The sequence below is a fragment of the Mustelus asterias genome, chromosome 29 (genome assembly GCF_964213995.1).
Source record: "Mustelus asterias chromosome 29, sMusAst1.hap1.1, whole genome shotgun sequence".
Taxonomy (NCBI): domain Eukaryota; kingdom Metazoa; phylum Chordata; class Chondrichthyes; order Carcharhiniformes; family Triakidae; genus Mustelus; species Mustelus asterias.
This window is the reverse complement of record NC_135829.1, coordinates 5,722,687-5,741,725: the sequence shown is the minus strand read 5'-3', so window position 1 is coordinate 5,741,725 and position 19,039 is coordinate 5,722,687. Positions and strand designations below refer to the sequence as shown.

General features: G+C 46.1%; 1 protein-coding gene across 5 annotated transcripts in view; it reads left to right on the top strand.

Annotated features, from left to right (window-relative positions):
• The window catches only part of peak1 (pseudopodium-enriched atypical kinase 1), a 239,668-nt gene extending 229,875 nt beyond the window's left edge, over window positions 1-9,793 (top strand). For all 5 annotated transcript variants that reach the window (XM_078199947.1, XM_078199944.1, XM_078199946.1 and 2 more), the window contains one exon: window positions 1,948-9,793. In XM_078199947.1, the coding sequence (XP_078056073.1) occupies window positions 1,948-3,069 (1,122 nt within the window). In that variant the 3' untranslated portion in view covers window positions 3,070-9,793. The remainder of the gene's footprint in view (window positions 1-1,947) is intronic.
• Window positions 9,794-19,039: the final 9,246 nt, after the last annotated feature.

Sequence of the window (19,039 nt, the reverse complement as noted above, 5' to 3'; positions counted from 1 at the left end):
TTCTACAGCAGATTCTCTGAGAAAGAGACTTATCTCCTGGCAAATTCTAGTCTCCAACGTCAGAGAGGAGACAAGAGAGACACTCCTCTCTCAACTCAAAAGCAGCATCCAAACGTGAAGACTCTGCGCAAGCCTAGCTTCACCCTGTCACGTGACCAGACCTGCCAATAATCCCCCCTCAAGCCCCACTCTGTAAAATCCCAGAGGAACTCCAAGAACAGCATTAGTTCAGATTAAAACCAATATTCTAGCAATTAAAAGCAATTATGCTGCTGCAGTAACAACACACGATACCAGTTGTATACAGGACGGCACCAATAAAATGGAAGGGCCTGTTAGAAACATCCTGCATAGAAATATGACTAAAATACATTTCTTAAAGGCACAGTGTCGTCACATCTCCCTGTGTGTGTGTGTGTGTGTGCATGTGTCTCCCTTTGTGTGTGCGCACGCATCTCCCTTTGTGTGTGTGTTTACGTGTACCTCTCCCTCCCTATGCACGCCTCTCCCTCCCTGTGCATGTGCGTGTCTTTCTCTGTGTATATGTCTGTGCTCATGTGTGTACACACACAAGTCTGTCAGCTAAGCACAGAAACTATGATTTTTCTCAGGATTGAAAGCCTAACATAAGTCTTTAACTCACCCTGTCGTTTAGAATTTCAGTGAAAATATTCTGGGAATCCAAAACCAGGGGGTCATCAAGATAAAACAGTCGCTCGTAAAACCAAGAAGGGAATGTAGGGGAAATGTCTTCACCCTGAGAATGTGGAACTCGCGACCACTGGAGTATTTAATGCAAGTAATATTGGTGCGATTAAGCAGAAGTTGGATAAACTCATGAGACAGAAAAGAAGAGAAGAATATGTTGATGGGGTTTGATGAAGAGGGGTGAGAGGAGCTTACAGAGCATTGGTTGAATGGCCTGATTCTGAGTTGTAAATTCTATGTTTGAATATTGTAAATGTAAGCTAGAGGAATGTGGAGGAACAGAGAGATCTTGGGGTCCATATCCACAGATCTCTGAAGGTTGCCACTCAAGTGGATAGAGCTGTGAAGAAGGCCTATAGTGTGTTAGCGTTTATTAACAGGGGGTTTGAGTTTAAGAGCCGTGGGGTTATGCTGCAACTGTACAGGACCTTGGTGAGACCACATTTGGAATATTGTGTGCAGTTCTGGTCACTTCACTATAGGAAGGATGTGGAAGCGCTGGAAAGAGTGCAGAGGAGATTTACCAGGATGCTGCCTGGTTTGGAGGGGAGGTCTTATGAGGAAAGGTTGAGGGAGCTGGGGCTTTTCTCTTTGAAGCGGAGGAGGCTGAGGGGGCGACTTAATAGAGGTTTATAAAATGATGAAGGGGATAGATAGAGTGGATGTTCAGAGACTTTCCTCGGGTGAATGTAGCTGTTACTAGGGGGCATAACTATACGGTTCATGGTGGGAGATATAGGAGGGATGTCTGAGGTAGGTTCTTTACTCAGAGAGTGGTTGGGGTGTGGAATGGACTGCCTGCTGTGATAGTGGAGTCGGACACTTTAGGAACTTTCAAGCGATTATTGGATAGGCACATGGAGCACACCAGGATGATAGGGAGTGGGATAGCTTGATCTTGGTTTCGGACAAAACTCGGCACAACATCGAGGGCCGAAGGGCCTGTTCTGTGCTGTACTGTTCTATGTTCTATGTCCTTGTCTAACCTGAGAACCGGCACATGGTAAAGCTCCATCTGGTGGTAGCAATGTCTGGCTGCAGTCACAGTCAGTCAGTGACTGTGACACAGCTTATTTATTAGTGTCACAAGTAGGCTTACATTAACACTGCAATGAAGTTACTGTGAAAATCCCAGTGCGACAGAATGGTGTGAATTTTTTTTGTGCGTGCCAAGAGAGATGCCCTCTTCCTTCTCTGCCCTAGCTGCAAGATTTTATCTTCGATCTTTTCTTTTTCCAGATTTGTAAAAGTCAAGCGAAAGCGTCCCAGCAGCTGTATTATCACAGCCTGGCTGTAAGGCAGAGCCTTGCCGTGCACTTCAATATCCAGCAGGACTGCGGACACTTCCTGGCAGAGGTGCCAGTCCGCATGCTGCCGTGGGAGGATCCCAGCTCCCCGGTATTGGAAGAGGAGGACGACGAAGACAGCTCAGATGTTCAAAGTGCCACAAAGAGGAACGACTCCACCTCCAAGGGAACTTCCAGCAAACACAGGAGCCGTGTGGTGGTGATCACTCGAGAGGTTCCGTACCAGACCGTCGCGGACTTTGTGCACGAATCCGCACCCCGGCACACTAAAAACCCCGAAATCTACGAGCGCCAAGTGTGCCTGCTACTGCTGCAGCTCTGTGCCGGCCTCAACCACTTGAAACCGCACCATGTTACACACTGTGACCTGAGGTTGGAGAACTTGCTCTTGGTGCGATGCCGACAAGGATCTTCGGGAAACTGTGAATCGGAGAACAGCAACCCCAACGCCCAGCTGGCGCGGCTTATCGTCAGCAACTTCTCACAGGCCAAGCAAAAGAGCCAGGTGGTGGATCTCGAGGTCTTGCGGGATCAGTCGAGGCTGGCGCCAGAGATCATCACCATCACCCAGTACAAAAAGTGTGATGAGTTCCAAACGGGGATCCTCATTTATGAGATGCTGCACCTCCCCAACCCCTTTGAAGAAAACCCGGAACTGAAAGAGAAGGAGTACACTCGAACAGACCTACCTGCCATCCCTAAGCGCTCCGTCTATTCCCAGGGGCTGCAGCAGCTGGCAAGTCTCCTCCTGCACCCCAATCCCTCCGAGCGCATCCTCATTTCAGATGCCAAAGTCTACTTGCAGTGCCTGCTGTGGGGACCACGCGATGACCTGCTCCAGACACTCAACTCCCTTAGCAGCACTGCCGAGAGAAATAGCGTACTGCAGAACTGGCTGGACCTAAAGCGGACGCTACTCATGATCAAATTTGCAGAGAAGGCCATAGACACCGAATGCAGTGTTAGCCTGGAGGTCTGGCTTTGTTGCCAGTACTTGGCCTTTGCTTCGATGGAATCTCTCAGTCATATTGTGAAGCTCCTCCAGCTCCAGTAACCCGTGTGACTGCTGCTTGCTTCCCCTCCTCGCCCTCCCCCTCCCTTCTCTCTCTCACCAAATTTGGATTAATGTGCAATTTTTTGTAAATGTTCCAACTTTGTAAATGGCAGTATTTAAAGTGTATGTAATAGATTTCTACATTTTTGGAATGTGATGCCTACATTAAGCAACAAACATTTGTTTATTTTTTTTCCTTTCCGAGGCACATATGCAAGCTTGTAGCTTGCCCTTAAAATGGATGCTTGGATGTTTGTTGTTGAAGCTAGGACAATTTGTATGTTTACTTATATCATGCCTTGAAACAAAAACTACAGCCACTTTTGCTAAAACTGCATCACTGGGTCAGTTGCACAAAAGCCAGTTGAGAAATGTACGTAATCTTAGTTTATCAGATCTTTGTAGGGCTGCTATAGGAGAGGGGAACAATCTGCAGTCAGCCATTTTGTTTTGCTCCAATCAGTCTGTGCGCGGGCCCAGTACCCAGCGGGCTTCGTGGCAACAGTGGAGAACTCAGAGCCTCCATGTTGTCCCAGCTGAAACAAGGAGTATTAAGGTAGGCAAACCAGAGTGAAAGAGTTGAAGAGGAGTTAGAGTATGTTGGCTAAGGATGCATGGTTAGAAATCGTACACCTCTAATTGTACGCTGGTCATCTCTCCGAAAGCTTTTCTGATAGCTACTCAATGTAATTTAATTGAACTTTAGACATGTAATAGAACTTGAGGGTGACCTTTACACTACCAAGAGTTACAGATCCATATAGTTCCTGACTACCAGTTTAATTTTGGAGAAAAAAATATTTGAGTTAATCTTTAATGAAAAAGGAAAACCATACATTAACCTCGTGGCAATATGTTTTGCTTATTTTATTACTTGGGATGGTTTGAATTTAGATGGATTGGTCAGTGTAGCATCATTTGAATGAAAGAGAGACAACTAATTGGTAGCTGTAGTTTCACTGGTATCTCTTTGGGAATATGTCAGCTGGTGTTCCCTTCAATGAACGCATATTCTTGAACATACGTTCCATAAGGTAGCTTATGTTTCATCAGAAGTAACCCTTCAAATGCAGATAACAAAAATAGATCAAAACTTACTCTAACTTATAAATCAAAGAAAGAGTTTGATAAAGAAACATCATTACTCCAAACTTGGGGCCACACCCTGGGCCAATCCAAGCTCCCCACAATTCCACACAGGTTCTTATTTATCGTGAGTCAGCTGGTCAGCTCACCATCACGTCATTCTGTAATTGGTTCCATGGTTTACTGGGTCAGCTGACCCTTACATCTTGTTGCCATTGGGCACATTACATCCAATACAAAGCTGTCACCGGTTCCATTCTAACAGCTAAGAGCAATACAGTCCAAATGGTACCGATACTATATTGGAGGGGTATGAGTGACCCCAAAGGAATTGTACTTCCCATAAAGGGCGAAATGGAAATAAAGAGGCCAGCCTGGGATGATGCCTACTTGCAGCATTACCAGTGCTGTGTTCAAGGTACTGTGTCAACCTTCAGTTCAAGAGGCGCGTAATCCTGAACTGCGCTCTCAGGTTTTCTCCCTTGCAGCAGCCCAGCAACAGCTAATTGTTGTCTGTACCCCTCACCGACCCTGTACTTTGAAGCGATTGAGTATGAATGCAAAGATTTTCATGTATATATTTTTCATTATTTCCTCCTATTAAAAGGAACAGTTACGTTAACACATCAGTATTACTTTAGCACAGCTAACTGATCAAAATATTTATGATCACAAAGGCAGAAGAGATGTATTAAGTTTTCTGCCATGTTATTAAAAGCCGAGGTATGGTTGTCAGTGGCTGCATGTGATATCTTACTTGAGTATCATAATTCTAACCAGTCCTGAGTAGACATGGTATCAGTTTTCCCTGGTGTGAAGCTGGAACTGGATTTCATGTACAAATGGGAACGGGGTAATGATGCTTTTGTTTCTCAACCGACTGGAAACTGTCAAACTCGATCTCCATCTTTCTATGCTTCGAAACAAACTCTTTTTAGTACGGATACTTAACTGGTGTTACATGAAATTATTTTGGTCCCTGCTTTATAAGAAAGCAGTCGCAAAAATAAACAGGTTAATTAAACAAAGGAATTTTATACAAATATTCGAATGCTAATACTTAGATTCAAAGTATTCAGTTCCAATTCTCTAAAGATCATATTTAAACTGCAGAAAAAATACATTTGTGCAGCAAAAAAATGATTTTCTGTTCCTCTCGAGTCCCTCTCACAGAATGAAATTTAGGTTTTATATATTTGACCTTCGTTCATTAACTTTATTAATAAACTTGCACATGCCAGATACCAAATCACATTTTATAGTCTTCCAGATGTAGGTCCTTTGCAATCAGTCAGTTTCTAAAACCTACTAAGACCAATCCTTTTGAGAATTTTAACAACCTCCGTCTTACCTTCCCCAACTTGTGAAGAATTCTTAGTGACTGTGCTTTCTCCCCATTGGAGGAGTTGCACGTTGACAATGAGAGAATGGGAATATTTAATTCATATTGAATTCCAACCAAAGAACCACAGAATTCCTACAGTGCAGGAAGAGGCCATTCGGCCCATTGAGTCTGCATCGACTCTCCAAAAGAGAATCCCACCCAGGCCCTCCCCTCTGCTCCTTCCCCATGTATTTACCATAGCTAATCCACCTAATTTATACATCTTGGGACACTAAGGGGCAATTTGCCATGGCTAATCCACCCAACTTATACATCTTTGAACGCTAAGGGACAATTTACCATGGCCAATCCACCTAACCAATATATCTTTGGACACTAAGGGGCAATTTACCATGGCCAATCCACCTAACCTATACATCTTTGGACACTAAGGGGCAATTTAGCATGGCCAATCCACCTAACCTATACATCTTTGGACACTAAGGGGCAATTTAGCATGGCCAATCCACCTAACCTATACATCTTTGGACACTAAGAGGCAATTTAGCATGGCCAATCCAATTTCGGACTGTGGGAGGAAACTGGAGCACCCGGAGGAAATTCACGCAGACACGGGGAGAATGTGCAGACTCCATCCTTTCCCTGTGGCTGGTCAGATCAATGGAGATGTGATGAGGATTATCAGAATTTTATAGGTGGTCTGAATATATAAAACCTAATTCTTGCTGTCAAGCTCTATGTCAATTCGTCATGTTCTCTCTCTCTCTCCTCCCAGGTTTGGCAAGCTCCCATCCTTCCCTCCAGCTAAACATCCCAAATGATAATGACAGAACCCCAGCTCTCCAAACTTTACTATCTCATGCAACCTTGCTACTTCCATCTTGTCGATCACTGATCTGATCTCTTCCTTGTACCATTCTCCATCCTTCTCCTCTAAAACTTGCCTCTGTGTTTGCACTTTCAGAATCCCAGTTGTGTAGCCTCTGGTCTTCTATTCACTGTAAGATGGATGCAGCTACCAATCTGCTCGTCCCTTTCACACAACTGTAAGGGTGCCATCCCCTCTGTTCCAATGATGCCACTTTCCAAACCGGCGCTGCTGACATGTCGTCCTTAATCATGGTTTCCTACCCACTCTGTGGTTGACAGGGCTCTCAACCGTAGCTCTACTCTCTCCCTCACAGATGCTGTCAGACCTGCTGAGACTATCCAGCATCTTCTGTTTTTATTTGATTGCAATATTTGCAGTGATTTGCTTTTATCTTAGTGCTCGTCCCCATGAAAACCATTACTCTCATTTTGCAGGATCGATCTTGCCAGATACAGCTCTGTTCCCTTGTGTCCATGGGATGTGGACTTAAATTAATCCAATTTCCTGTTAAGGTTGTTTCCCCCCCCCCCCCCCCCGCCCCCCACCGCCCTAGCCCTGAATGCTCATTTTTCTGTATGTGCTGGTCAGGTGCATTGGCCGTGCTAAATTCTCCCTCAGTGTATCCAAACAGGTGACGGAGTGTGCCCATCTTTCCCAGAACTGCACCTTTCCCATCAGGTTTGCGTCCTGTCATGAGGCTTTTATCAAAGTCATAAATGACATTGTGACCATAACAAAGGTGAACTATCCCCCTGCCCTGCTCGAGCTGTCTGCGGCCTTTGAAATAAGGTTGTCCACGCTGTCCTCCTCCAATGCCTCCCCGCTGCTGGACTCACCTGATTCCTGTCTATCCAGGAGAATCATCCACGTTGGCTTCTCTTCCCACTCCCACACCTTAACTCCAGTGTCCCCCAAGGATCAATTCTTGGCTTCTCTTATTTCTCAAGTCCACGTGATTTCCCCAGCCCTTCCTCACTTCCACTTGTCTCGGTCCCTCCACCATCTAAATTGTCAGACTGCTTGGTGATGTACAGTATTGGGTGAATAGAAATGTTCACTATCTAAGCACTGGAAGAAATCTAGTTGCTAGTTACCCCAACTTCATCCCTCTTCATGCCAAATTTCTGAAGCAGAACGGGAAGCAGAACCAGACTGCACGCAGCCTTAATGTCATATTTAACCCTGGTGATCTTATGACCACATAGCCATGCCAACAACTCTATGATATCAACCACTCCACACCCTCCTCAGCTCATCTACTGATGAAACCCTCATCCATCCCACTGTTTCCTCTAGATTATTCCAGCTCACTCTTGCCTGGGCTCCCACATTCCGCCTTCTGTAATGCAAGATTATGTCCTCAAACTTGCGTCCAAGTCCCATTCACTGATCACCCCCCCCCCCCATGCTTCCGGACCTACTTTGGCTCCAGTTAGAAAATGCCTCCGTTTTAAAAATTCTTATCCTTGTTTTCAAATCTCTGCATGGCTTCTCTCTTCCCTGTCTCTGTGCCCTCTGCTCCAATTCTGCCCTCTTTGAGGTGATAAGAGTGGTTAGCACTGCCGCCTCACAGCGCCAGAAACCCGAGTTCGATTCCCGGCTTGGGTCACTGTCTGTGTGGAGTTTGCACGTTCTCCTCATATCTGCGTGGGTTTCCTCCCACAGTCAGAAAGACGTGCTGGTTAGGGTGCATCGGCCGTGCTAAATTCTCCTTCAGTGTACCCAACAGGCACCGGAGTGTGGCGACTAGTGGATTTTCAGAGTAACTTCATTACAGTGTTAATGTAAGTTTACTTGTGACACTAATAAATAAACTTTAAGGTTCCCAGATCCTAACCACTAGAATTCCCTTCCAAACTTTATTTGCCTCATCTCCCTCTCTCTTCTAAGATGCTCCATGAAAGCCAATTCTTTGACCAGGATTTTTAGCACCCGCCCTTTTATCTCCTTACGCAACCCAGTGAAACCTTTGTTTGGTTACACTCCAATGAAGCACCGTGGGATGTTTTTATGATATGAAAGGCGCTATAGAAATAAAAGTTGGTGTTTCTGTTTAAGGAATGCGTACTTGCTTGTGTTCAAACTGTTGAGGAATTTATTCAGTAGAACATTTCCTACCCAAATTCCTTCTTTGTGAATGCTGCTGACTAAATTGGGGTGGGATTCTGTTTAAAACTTTGAAAGCCAAGTCCCTGAACTAGATGTTGCATTTTTTCCCCCCACATTTATTCCTGCGTTCGATTGCAAGAGTGTTCAGTAATCTTTTACATTTCAAGTGAATTTCATAATTTGCAAAGCAAACAGTGTTCAGACATGATCCTGCACTCTGTTCTGATCCCAATAACTTATCCAAACTATGGCCAGAGTTAAAGGCAACCCAAATACTGGTTGTTAGTAAGTGAAGTGCCTGATTATAGTTAGTAGATAGACAACAGTATTAGACAAGAAAAAGCACATAGTGTAACTCTTAAAATAAGTTTTATTTTTGGTGTACAGAATGCCAGAGTGCATTGTGCTTCTGTTAAAAGTAGCCAAACTAGTGTTTACAAAGCCATTTATGTACTTTAAAATATCTGACTCCTTTAGCTAAAAACCTTGATGAATGTACTTCCCTGGTACTCAAATGAGACATTGCCAGAATATCTTCCTCAAGCAGCAGACGGTTTCAATTTACTAAACATGAGGGCTTCCAGTGTAAATCGGGGGACAGGAAGCAGTCCTAAGTATCTGACTCAGTCCGGGAAAAATTCACACACCAAGTATTGGAACGGTGTTGTAATCGTAAATGCTGACATGCACCCTGCAAGTTTCAACATCTTAAACAGAAGGCAGGTTAATTTTGTTTAGGTGGGGGTACTTGTTGACTGAGCTGGCTTTGAGCATTTTGCCGCATTTTCTGTTTTGGAAATCAGTGTCTTTGTTTCGGTGAATAGCACAATCCTGAGAGAGGTTGAAAATTGCCTTATTGTCCATCAAGAACTGCCATTAATTTTGTCTTGAAGCAATTTGGGAGGGTTTGAGAGTGTGCCTTTTTATAGCTGCCTTAGCTAATCAAACAAATCATGTGTGTGCAACTGACCCAAAGACTGCACCCTGGCTTTCTGTATTCTGTACTGCTGATGACAGGACTGTGTTTCTCTGTAAAACTGCAAGCCATCAGTATTCAATATCTGACACATATAACCTTTTTTTGGATCTACTGTATTAAAATAATCCGTGTAATTAACCTGCAGCATCCTGCCATCCTGGAACTTGTACTCTGCTGCTTTGAGTGGTTGGCTGAAAACCGAGGTATGTGGTGTGAATCGCACAACTTCAAAATGGGAGCTGAAATTCTATTCTGGTGTGATTTCTGTAATCATTCAGTTGTGTCACAATGTAAATGGTTATGTTTTATTAAAAGTGACAACTGTTCAACATTAGATAGCAGTGTTTTCAATGGATGGGCAAGTAGCCCTGTCTGTATCCAAGTGGGAGCTGAAGGAATGATGATTTATGTAATCATTGAGCAGGAAAGGCAGCCATTCAGCCCATCAAGCCTGTACTGTCCCACATCCCCGCAATTCCTTTCCCACCTCCCTGATCAACAGTGCATTCTAAATCCTCAACGGAGCACCAAAGGTTGCAGATTTGCATCCTCTGGTTATTCATCTTAGCTACTGGGAACAGTTTCTCATCCAAACCCTCATCATTTTAAACACTTATCAAATTTCCTTTTAGCCATCTCGGCTTGAAGTAGAATAGTCTTATTTTGCAAATCTTCACCCCTTGAACTATTCTGGTAAATGTCTTCCATATGCTTTAAAGTTTATTTATTAGTCACAAGTAGGTTTACATGAACATTGCAATGAAATTACTGAAAATCTCCTAGTCGCCACATTCCGGTGCCTGTTCGGGTACATGGAGGAAGAATTTAGCACGGTCAATGCACGTCTTTCAGACTGTGGGAGGAAACCCACGCAGACACGGGGCGAACGTGCAGACTCTACACAGTTAGCGACCCAAGCCGAGAATCGAACCCAGGTCCCTGGTGCTGAGAAGCAGCAGTGCTAACCTCTGTGACACCCCATTGGACACAGAGGCAGAATGAAAGAGCACCCCCCCCCCCCAAACTATCAGTCTCAGAGGTTTTGTACCCTCTGACTCCCATCTTTTCTGCTAAAACATCTCCCTCACTTCTGGGCCCTAAGTTTCATTTCAATGTCCAACAGCTTATCTTGAAATCTGTGGCATCTACAAATTTTGGAACTGTTCTGCATCCCATCATTACTGTATATCCAACAGCACAGTTCCCAGTACTGATCCCTGGGGAACACTTCTCAAACATTCCATTTAATGCTTTATTGTATTCATCATGTTGCAAACAACTGTTTGAATAGTTTTTTAAAAAAATCAGCTTTTGTGCTAGCGATTGAGGGAGGAATGTTGGCCCAACAATCTCTAATGTTTCAACTTGAATTAACACTAAAAATGTGAAACTTTGAACACTGTGCTCTCCCTCTGGGTTGCCTGTGGCACTGGCTTAGTAATCAATCTTGGTTTCCTGGACACGAGCAAGAGTTTGGAGGATTGGCAGCCCTCGATGAACACTCTGCCGTGAATTGGAACGAGGGTAACCAGCTGTGAGGGGGTCTGGGTGCTTTTGAGTGAAGTAGGGGGGGGGGGAAAACTCTGCTTTGATGCTAATTTGTGGATTGCCCACAGCACTTAGTGGAAAAGGCCTGCCTACAAAGATGATTCCAAACTTATTGCCACCTCCCTCAGTGCTGGCATTCGCATTCTGGGGAGCAGGAGTGAGTTGAAGCTGGAAAGTGAATTGCTTCAACTAAGGTGGGTGGAGGACGTGCTCCCAAATCTATACGTTTGCAATTCTGTGATTAACTTGGTCTGATCTGCAAAAGGCACAGTTGCTTTACAATTATTTCTTCTGCACACCATATGTTGCACTCTGGGGAAATCAGAATCCCGACAGTACAGAAGGAGACCATTCAGCCTGCACTGACAATCCGACCCTATCCCCATAACCCCACACATTTACCCTGCTAATCCCCCAAAACTAGGGTCAATTTAGCTTGGCCAATCACCCTAACCTGCACATCTTTGGACTGTGGGAAGAAACTGGAGCACCCGTAGAAATTCCACGCCGACATGGGAGAACGTGCAAACTCCACATTGACGCAAGCCAGGAATTGAATCCAGGTCCCCTGGCACTGAGGCAGCAGTGCTAACCACTGCCACCATGTTGCCCCAAAACTGGCACAGACCTACTTTCTGACCTTGCCCGATTACAAAGTGGGACAAATGGAGTTTCGGCAAAGTAACACCGAATTTCACCCAGTAATTCAAAACTCGCCCACGATTCTAAGATAGCCCAGGTAAGTGACAACAAATGCAGCATCAGAGGTAAGTGTTGCAGCACAGGTTTTTAATGAAGTGTCACATTAATACAGAATGCTTTTAAAAAAATATTTATCTGAACAGAATTTTACATAAACCAAACCAATTTTAAACTGTACAGTCTTTAGACAAAGTAGTTAACTAAACAAACATTGTGAATGTTATGGGGTGTGTTTACGCCCAAAACATTTTAAAAATCTGCTGTGGCTTGCTTTACAACTCAGTAAGATTGAAGAATAATTCAATATATACACACACAAATTGGAATAATCTGAATGCATATTCTAATATATAATTTTCTTAACACTCACTGCTTGTTAACAGTAAACATGGACACCTTTGCAGTCAGGTCTCAGTACACAAAAGACAATGCTGCCTCTACTCACATTAGTAAAGAAATTTGTAAAGATCTGAAATGGTACAACTCAAATCCTTAAAAGTTGAACAGCTGCCAGTCTAAGACAGCTTAATCATGAATTACACTGATTATACCGTGATTAAATATTTCAATGCATGATGTCATGAAGATACCTTAATTTGATAAGTGTTGTGTTGTCACTGATGGTGAATTGGAACCGTGAATAACAAAACTGTGCAATTAGATTTCATGCTTCCAAACTTTTTTGGGGGGAAAAGGACTCGGAATATTTATTGCCCATCCCTAGTTAAACCTTTCAACTCCAACAGGTGCAGGTCCTGTCTTAAGTCTGCACATCCAACTTAAGTCTGCTTTGCCAGGCCACTTCAAAGACTGGAGTCAAAGGTTAGACCATAGGTTCCCTTCGCAAGCTAGTGAATCAGTTGGGATTTTTAAAAAAATCTGGCATAGTTGCAGTTGTCACTATTGGTGCCACCAGATTTATTCAAATTAAATTTCACAGCTTGCACAGTGGTTCAAATTCTCACTCGGGAAGGAACATCGAGATGTGAAATACTGGCTGTGGGAGCTGACAGGAGGGTGAATTAAGAGCTTTGCCCAACACACAGCCCTTGTGGTAGCAATGCGTTAACCTAGTGCCAACACTGAACAGACACCCATCTCAAAGATCACCTATCATCAACACAAAACCTAATGGGTGCAGAGCTAAAATAAAGGGTGTGTACATTACCAGTCCACTAGTGTCACACACAAAGACCCGGCTGCCAAATGTTGTGGGGGCTATACCATCTCTTATGGTTCTGTTGTCCTCCTCCACAATCATCTGGCAGCGTTCAGCTGAAGAACTCCAGTCTGACGTCCTGGATAAAGCCATGCACTGCAGAGATGGGAAAGGCCAGCAGCATCTGGAGTGGGAAACGGTTAGCGAAAGGGTGGTGCAGCGGGTCCAACTGTTCGGCTGGAGCTTTCCTGTTCCATTAGTCAGCAAGAACCGTTCAAGTGTTAAGAAAAACACAATTCACATTCTGCACCCGCTTGAAAACAAACTCCACGGCTGAACTCCCGCCGCTCAAAACCTCCTGACTCACAGGTTGGCACCGCGGTGCGTGGGAAAGATAAACGGAGTCTGCACTAGCCGGGGCCATGCCATGGCGGGGGAGGAGGATGCCCGTTCACCTTCTCCGCAGTGTGAAGACTGGTCTGAATGCTGGTTCCCAGGCTGAGGGTTTGCTCATCCAGCCATTGGCAAAATATATAAAGAACTGATGATGTGACAAGTGGAACAGTTCCAATCCTGTTTGTGTGTGTGTGTTTTTTTTGGAATAACTAGGAAGAGAATACAGTCAACCTCACACAAGAAAAACAAGGAGGGGCGAAGAGGTGGTGATTTGTCCCAGAAGTGGGAGGAGGAGAGGGAATAAAAGCAGCTTCACTCCAAAGGTTTGCAGCCTCAGTCGGTTATGAATACCAGCTCCTCTCTGCGGTGGGAGGTTCCTGGAGAGGGAGGGAAGGAGGCGGTGGTTCATGCAGTGGAGGGGGAGGGAGCCGGTGCCCAGGGGGAGGCTCCAATGCAGAAGGCCCCGGCCTCTCTCCCCCCTCCGCCCCAGGGGAGGGGAGGGGAGGACTCCATCCCTTCAGCCCACCGTCACCTCGTTCCCCGGCACTTGCTCCAGCGGCTCGGCGCTCTCCAGCTGCGGCCCCGGCTCAGCCCCCGGCCTGTCCCGGCAGCGGCACTCCCGCTGCAGCCTCTCCAGCTGGCGGGACGTGGCCTCCAGCGCCGCCTCCAGCTGGCGGCTCCGCTGCCGCAGGTGGTCGTTCTCTCCCTTCAGGCAGGCGATCAGGGTGCGGGCCACCCGCTGGCTGGAGCTGCAGCGCAGCCTCATGATGGCCTGGACAGCCGCCTGCTCCCAGGAGCCGGAGCCGCCGCCGCCGCCGGCCGGCGCCGGGGGAGGAGAGGGAGGCGGCGGCCGCCAGGGCCTCGGGCTCTCCTGCTGCTTCTTGCGGGCCCGCGACGCCCGCGTCTCCCGGCCCCGCCGGTACTCGCTCTCGCCGGCCTCCCAGCCTTGGGTCTCGGGCGGCGGCAGCAGCAGCGCCGCCGCCTGCTCGGCCCGCGGCTTCTTGCGCAGGCCCAGGCCCAGCAGCAGCGTCCCTTCCTCCAGGTGCACCGAGCAGACGGCGGCCTCGGGCCCGGGGTCGGGGCCGGACAGGAGGCGGAGGCCGCGGCCCCGCAGCGCCTGCAGCCAGCGGCCCCGCTCGTCCCAGCCGCTGGGGAAGCTGTAGAAGCAGAAAGGCTCGAGGCAGGGGCACTCGCGGTGGAGCTGCGGCCAGTGCTGCTCGCAGGCCGCCTCCCGCCAGCGGCTCAGGACGCTCTGGGTGTTGGTGCAGCCGCGGACAGCGCAGCTCCGGCTGTCACCCTCCTGGGAGGCCATAGCCGGAAGCACAACTGCTGACCGCTGACCTTTCGGAAGCGGAACTGACGCCAACGCCCCGCCCGCCAGCCTCGACGTCACACACGAGCTCCCTCACAATGGGAACCGTGGCCCCGCCTCCTCAGCGCCCGGAAATGACGTTAACACGATGGACACGCCCCCTATCAACAGGAAGTGACCCACGCCCCGCCCCCCGCGATAACTGGAAATGACTCAAGGGATTGAGTCCACGACCCTAAACGCCGGAAATGAGGTCTGAATTGGAGGCCGCGCCTCCTAAGCGATCGGAAATGACGTTCAGACGATGGACTCGCCCCTCCCCCCGCGATAGCTAGAAATTACTTGAGGTAATAATAAAATTATTAAAAGAAAAAATTAATTTTTAAAATTATTATTAAATTGATGATAATTGAATAATTAATCATTAAAAATTATTTTAAAATTAAAATGAGGTCAGAATTGGAGGCCGCGCCTCCTCAGCGAGCGGAGGTGACGTCAGAGACGATGGACAACCCCTACCAACAGGAAGTGACCTCATACCCACGCACCTCCCCGCGGTAACGAGAACTAACTCTCGGAATTGAGGCCCCGCCCCTAAACGCAGGAAATGACGTCTGAATTGTAGGCCACGCCTCCTCAGCAACCGGAAATGACTCCAAATACCGAGGCCCCGCCCCTTACAACCAAGAAGTGAGCCGCTCAGAGTGTTTTTTTTTACCTTTAACTTTTATTCAAAAAAAACACAATTCTATTCCACATAATGACAAATCCAATATTCGCTCAGAGTGTTTTCTTAGGAAGAATCCCCGGGAATCTTCTGGGGATTTTCCAGTTTCTAAATTCCAAACTTCAACAGAATTTAAACTCATTCTGGATGTGTTGCTGGAGGATGGATCACCTGACCTCCCATAGCCCCGCCCACTCAGCTGTCTCCTCCCTCCCCAAATTTTTCGTTTATTACAAATACACAAAGAACAAGTGTGAAAAATACATTACCAATGGCTAAAGCCATCCATTTATCAGTTACTACCTTCTATTGAGGAAGGCTTCACTAACGGTCATAGTTATCCAGGGCCTTTGCCCTCCAAATACACCTCCATTTACAAATCATAACCTATAAAATGACAAATATTAGTACAACACAACAAGAATAAACATTGCAGCAAATCCGCCGCCCCCCCCGGGCACCGCCTCCCGGGTTTTTCCCCTGCCGGGGGGTGAAACCCTCCAGGAGGTACTCAGGTCTCCTCCCTCCCCACATCCTTTAGAATGAATAATAAATGAACACTGAGCTTTCCCAACTCTCTCGGAGTTGGCATTCCTATCCCAATTTGACCCGGTCCCTCCCCAATATTCCTCCTTCAATAAGGTTTAAAGTTTATCTATTAGTTTCACAAATACAGACAGTTCCATGGGTACGATGGGTATAGAGGGATATGGGCCAAATGCGGGGAATTGGGATTAGTTTAGGGGTTTAAAAAAAAAGGGCGGCATGGACAAGTTGGGCCGAAGGGCCTGCTTCCATTGCTGTAAATCTCTGACTCTAAGTAGGCTTACATTAACACTGCAATGAAGTTACTGTGAAAATTCCCTAGTCGCCACACACTGGCGCCTGCTCGGGTACACTGAGGGAGAATTTAGCATAGTCAATGCACCCTAACCAGCACGTCGTTTAGACTGTGGGAGGAAACCAGAGCACCCGGAAGAAACCCACGCAGACACGGGGAGAATGTGCAGACTCTGCACAGACAGTGACCCAAGCCGGGAATTGAACCCGGGTTCCTGGCGCTATGAGGCACAGTGCAAACCACTGTGCCATCATGCTGCCCCTTAATTTTCAATATTCCCTCTTTATTGGGACATGGCGTAGCTGAATTTAAATTTCACCATCTGCCACGGTAGGATTCTAACCCGGGTCCTCAGTATGTTACCTGGGGTCTCTGGATTACTAATCCGGCAACAATACCACTACGCTATTGTTTTCCCTATAGTGCGAGGCACAGTGGGTATTGTCACTGGATTCCTCATCCAGAGACCTTGGGTAAAGCTCGAATCCCACTGCAATCAATAGTGAAATTTGAATTCAACAAAAATCTGGAATTAAGAATCTACTGGTGACTGAAACCATTGTTGATTGTCAGAAAAACCCATCTGGTTCACTAATATCCTTTAGGGAAGGAGATCTGCTGTCCTTACCTGGTCTGGCCTACATGTGACTCCAGACCCACAGGTTGACGCTTAAAATGCCCTCAGTTCCAAGGCAAGTAGTGATGGGCACTGAATGTTGGCCCAGCCAGCAATGCCCACACCTCATAAACGAATAGAAAAATAAATTGCACAATTTCATTTCAATGACCTAAATTGAATCTCCCTCCACCACACTCTCTGACAGTGCATTCCAGATCCTCACCACTCAATCCTTAAAAAAGAGTTTTTCTTGATGTCACATTCGATTCTTTGCCAATCACCTTAAATCATTATCATCTGGTTCTTGATCCTTCTACAAATGGAAACAGTATTTCTCCATCGACTCTGTCCACATTCCTCCTCTTTCAAATCTCTTAATATTCTCCAAGAACAGCTCCAGCTTATCCAATCTATCCACATGACTGAGCTCCTTCATTCTTGAAACCACATTCTCACAAATCTCAGTGTAAAATATAAATGTTCCCCAATGTTACCTCTGGTTCATTTATTAGTCACCATATATCAGTGTTCCCTGGTGCCCCACCCTTCTGCCAATGGTAGCAATCTACTCTGTCCAGGACCCTCAAGATCTTGAACACCTCGATCTGCCTTCTCTTTGAAAACAACCCTAACCTTGCAAAGGTATCTGCAAAACTAAAGTCTTTCATTCTTCTGAACCATAAACATAAAACCCATAATTATGCAATTATGGTCTATCATATATGAAGCTGATCTTTCTCTTCACACTATTTGTATCTGCAATACTATATTCTGCACCTTCTCCTTTCCTTCTCCCCTATGTAGTCTATGAATGGTATGCTTTGTCTATAAAGCACACAAGAGACAATACCTTTCACTATATCCCAATACATGTGACAATAAATCAAAAACTCAAGAAATGAAAATCAATTGTTTTAATGCCTCTGTGACGTTTTTCATGGCAAAATCTTGGAAATTTATTTTTAAATAAAAAACGGAAAGTGCTCGAAGAAGTCGGGGAGTCGGGGAGCACCAGAGAAACAGTTAATACTTCAGGGCCAAGACATTTCACCAGAATTGGGGGGAAAGAACATTGCAATGTGATATTGGTGGAAGCTTTTTTATTAGTGTCACAAGTATGCTTACATTAACACTGCAATGAAGTTACTGTGAAAATCCCCAAGTCGCCACATTCTGGGTACACTGAGGGAGAATTTAGCACAGCCAATGCACCTAACCAGCACGTCTTTCGGACTGGGGGAGGAAACCGGAGCACCCGGAGGAAACCCACGCAGACACGGGAGAATGCACAGACTCCGCACAGCCAGTGACCCAAACCGGGAATCGAACCCGGATCCCTGGCGCTGCAAGGCAGCAGTGCTAACCACTGTGCCACCATGCCATGGTTCAGATCCTATAATCCCTACACTACAGAAGGAGGCCATTTGGCCCATCAAGTCTGTAACTGACCACAATATCCCGAAGGCCCTATTTCTGCAACCCCACACATTTAGTCCCCTGACATTAGGGTCAACTTAGCACGGCCAATCAACCTAACCCGCATAATTTTGGACTGTGGGAGGAAACCGGAGCACCCGGAGGAAACTCACGCAGACACGGGGAGAACGTGCAGACTCCACACAGACAGTGACCCAAGCCGGGAATCAAACCCAGGTCTCTGGTGCTGTGAGGCAGCAGTGTTAACCACTGTGCCACTGTATTGCCCTACAGTAAGAAGTCTAACAACATCAGGTTAAAGTCCAACAGGTTTATTTGGTAGCAAAAGCCACTAGCTTTCGGAGCGCTGCCCCTTCGTCAGGTGAGTGGGATTTCAGTTCACAAACAGGGCATATAAAGACACAAACTCAATTTACAGAATAATGATTGGAATGCGAGTCTTTACAGCTAATCAAGTCTTATAGTGCCCTATAGTGCCCTGGGGGAAAACAAACAGAGGTGTGTGATTGGGTGGAGGGCAGGAGAGATTCAAAGATTTAAAAAAAGGTTTGATGGTAATAAAGGCAGAGTGAGAATGGGACAAAGAAAGAAGATTAAATATCAATGGCAAAATCTCCCGGGCAATCCGGGAGGGTTGGCAACAACAAAGTCACGTGTGCAATGCATTGTGGGATTTGTAGTTCTAATGCTATTGAATTAAAAACGAAAAGAAACTCATTGACTCTCAGATCACTGATTTAATAATTGAATTGATTTAATAATTGACGATTATTCACTGCGGAAACGCCGCCTGTTCGGGTTTATTTTATTTGACTCTGGGCCTGTTTCCGGTTTGCCGA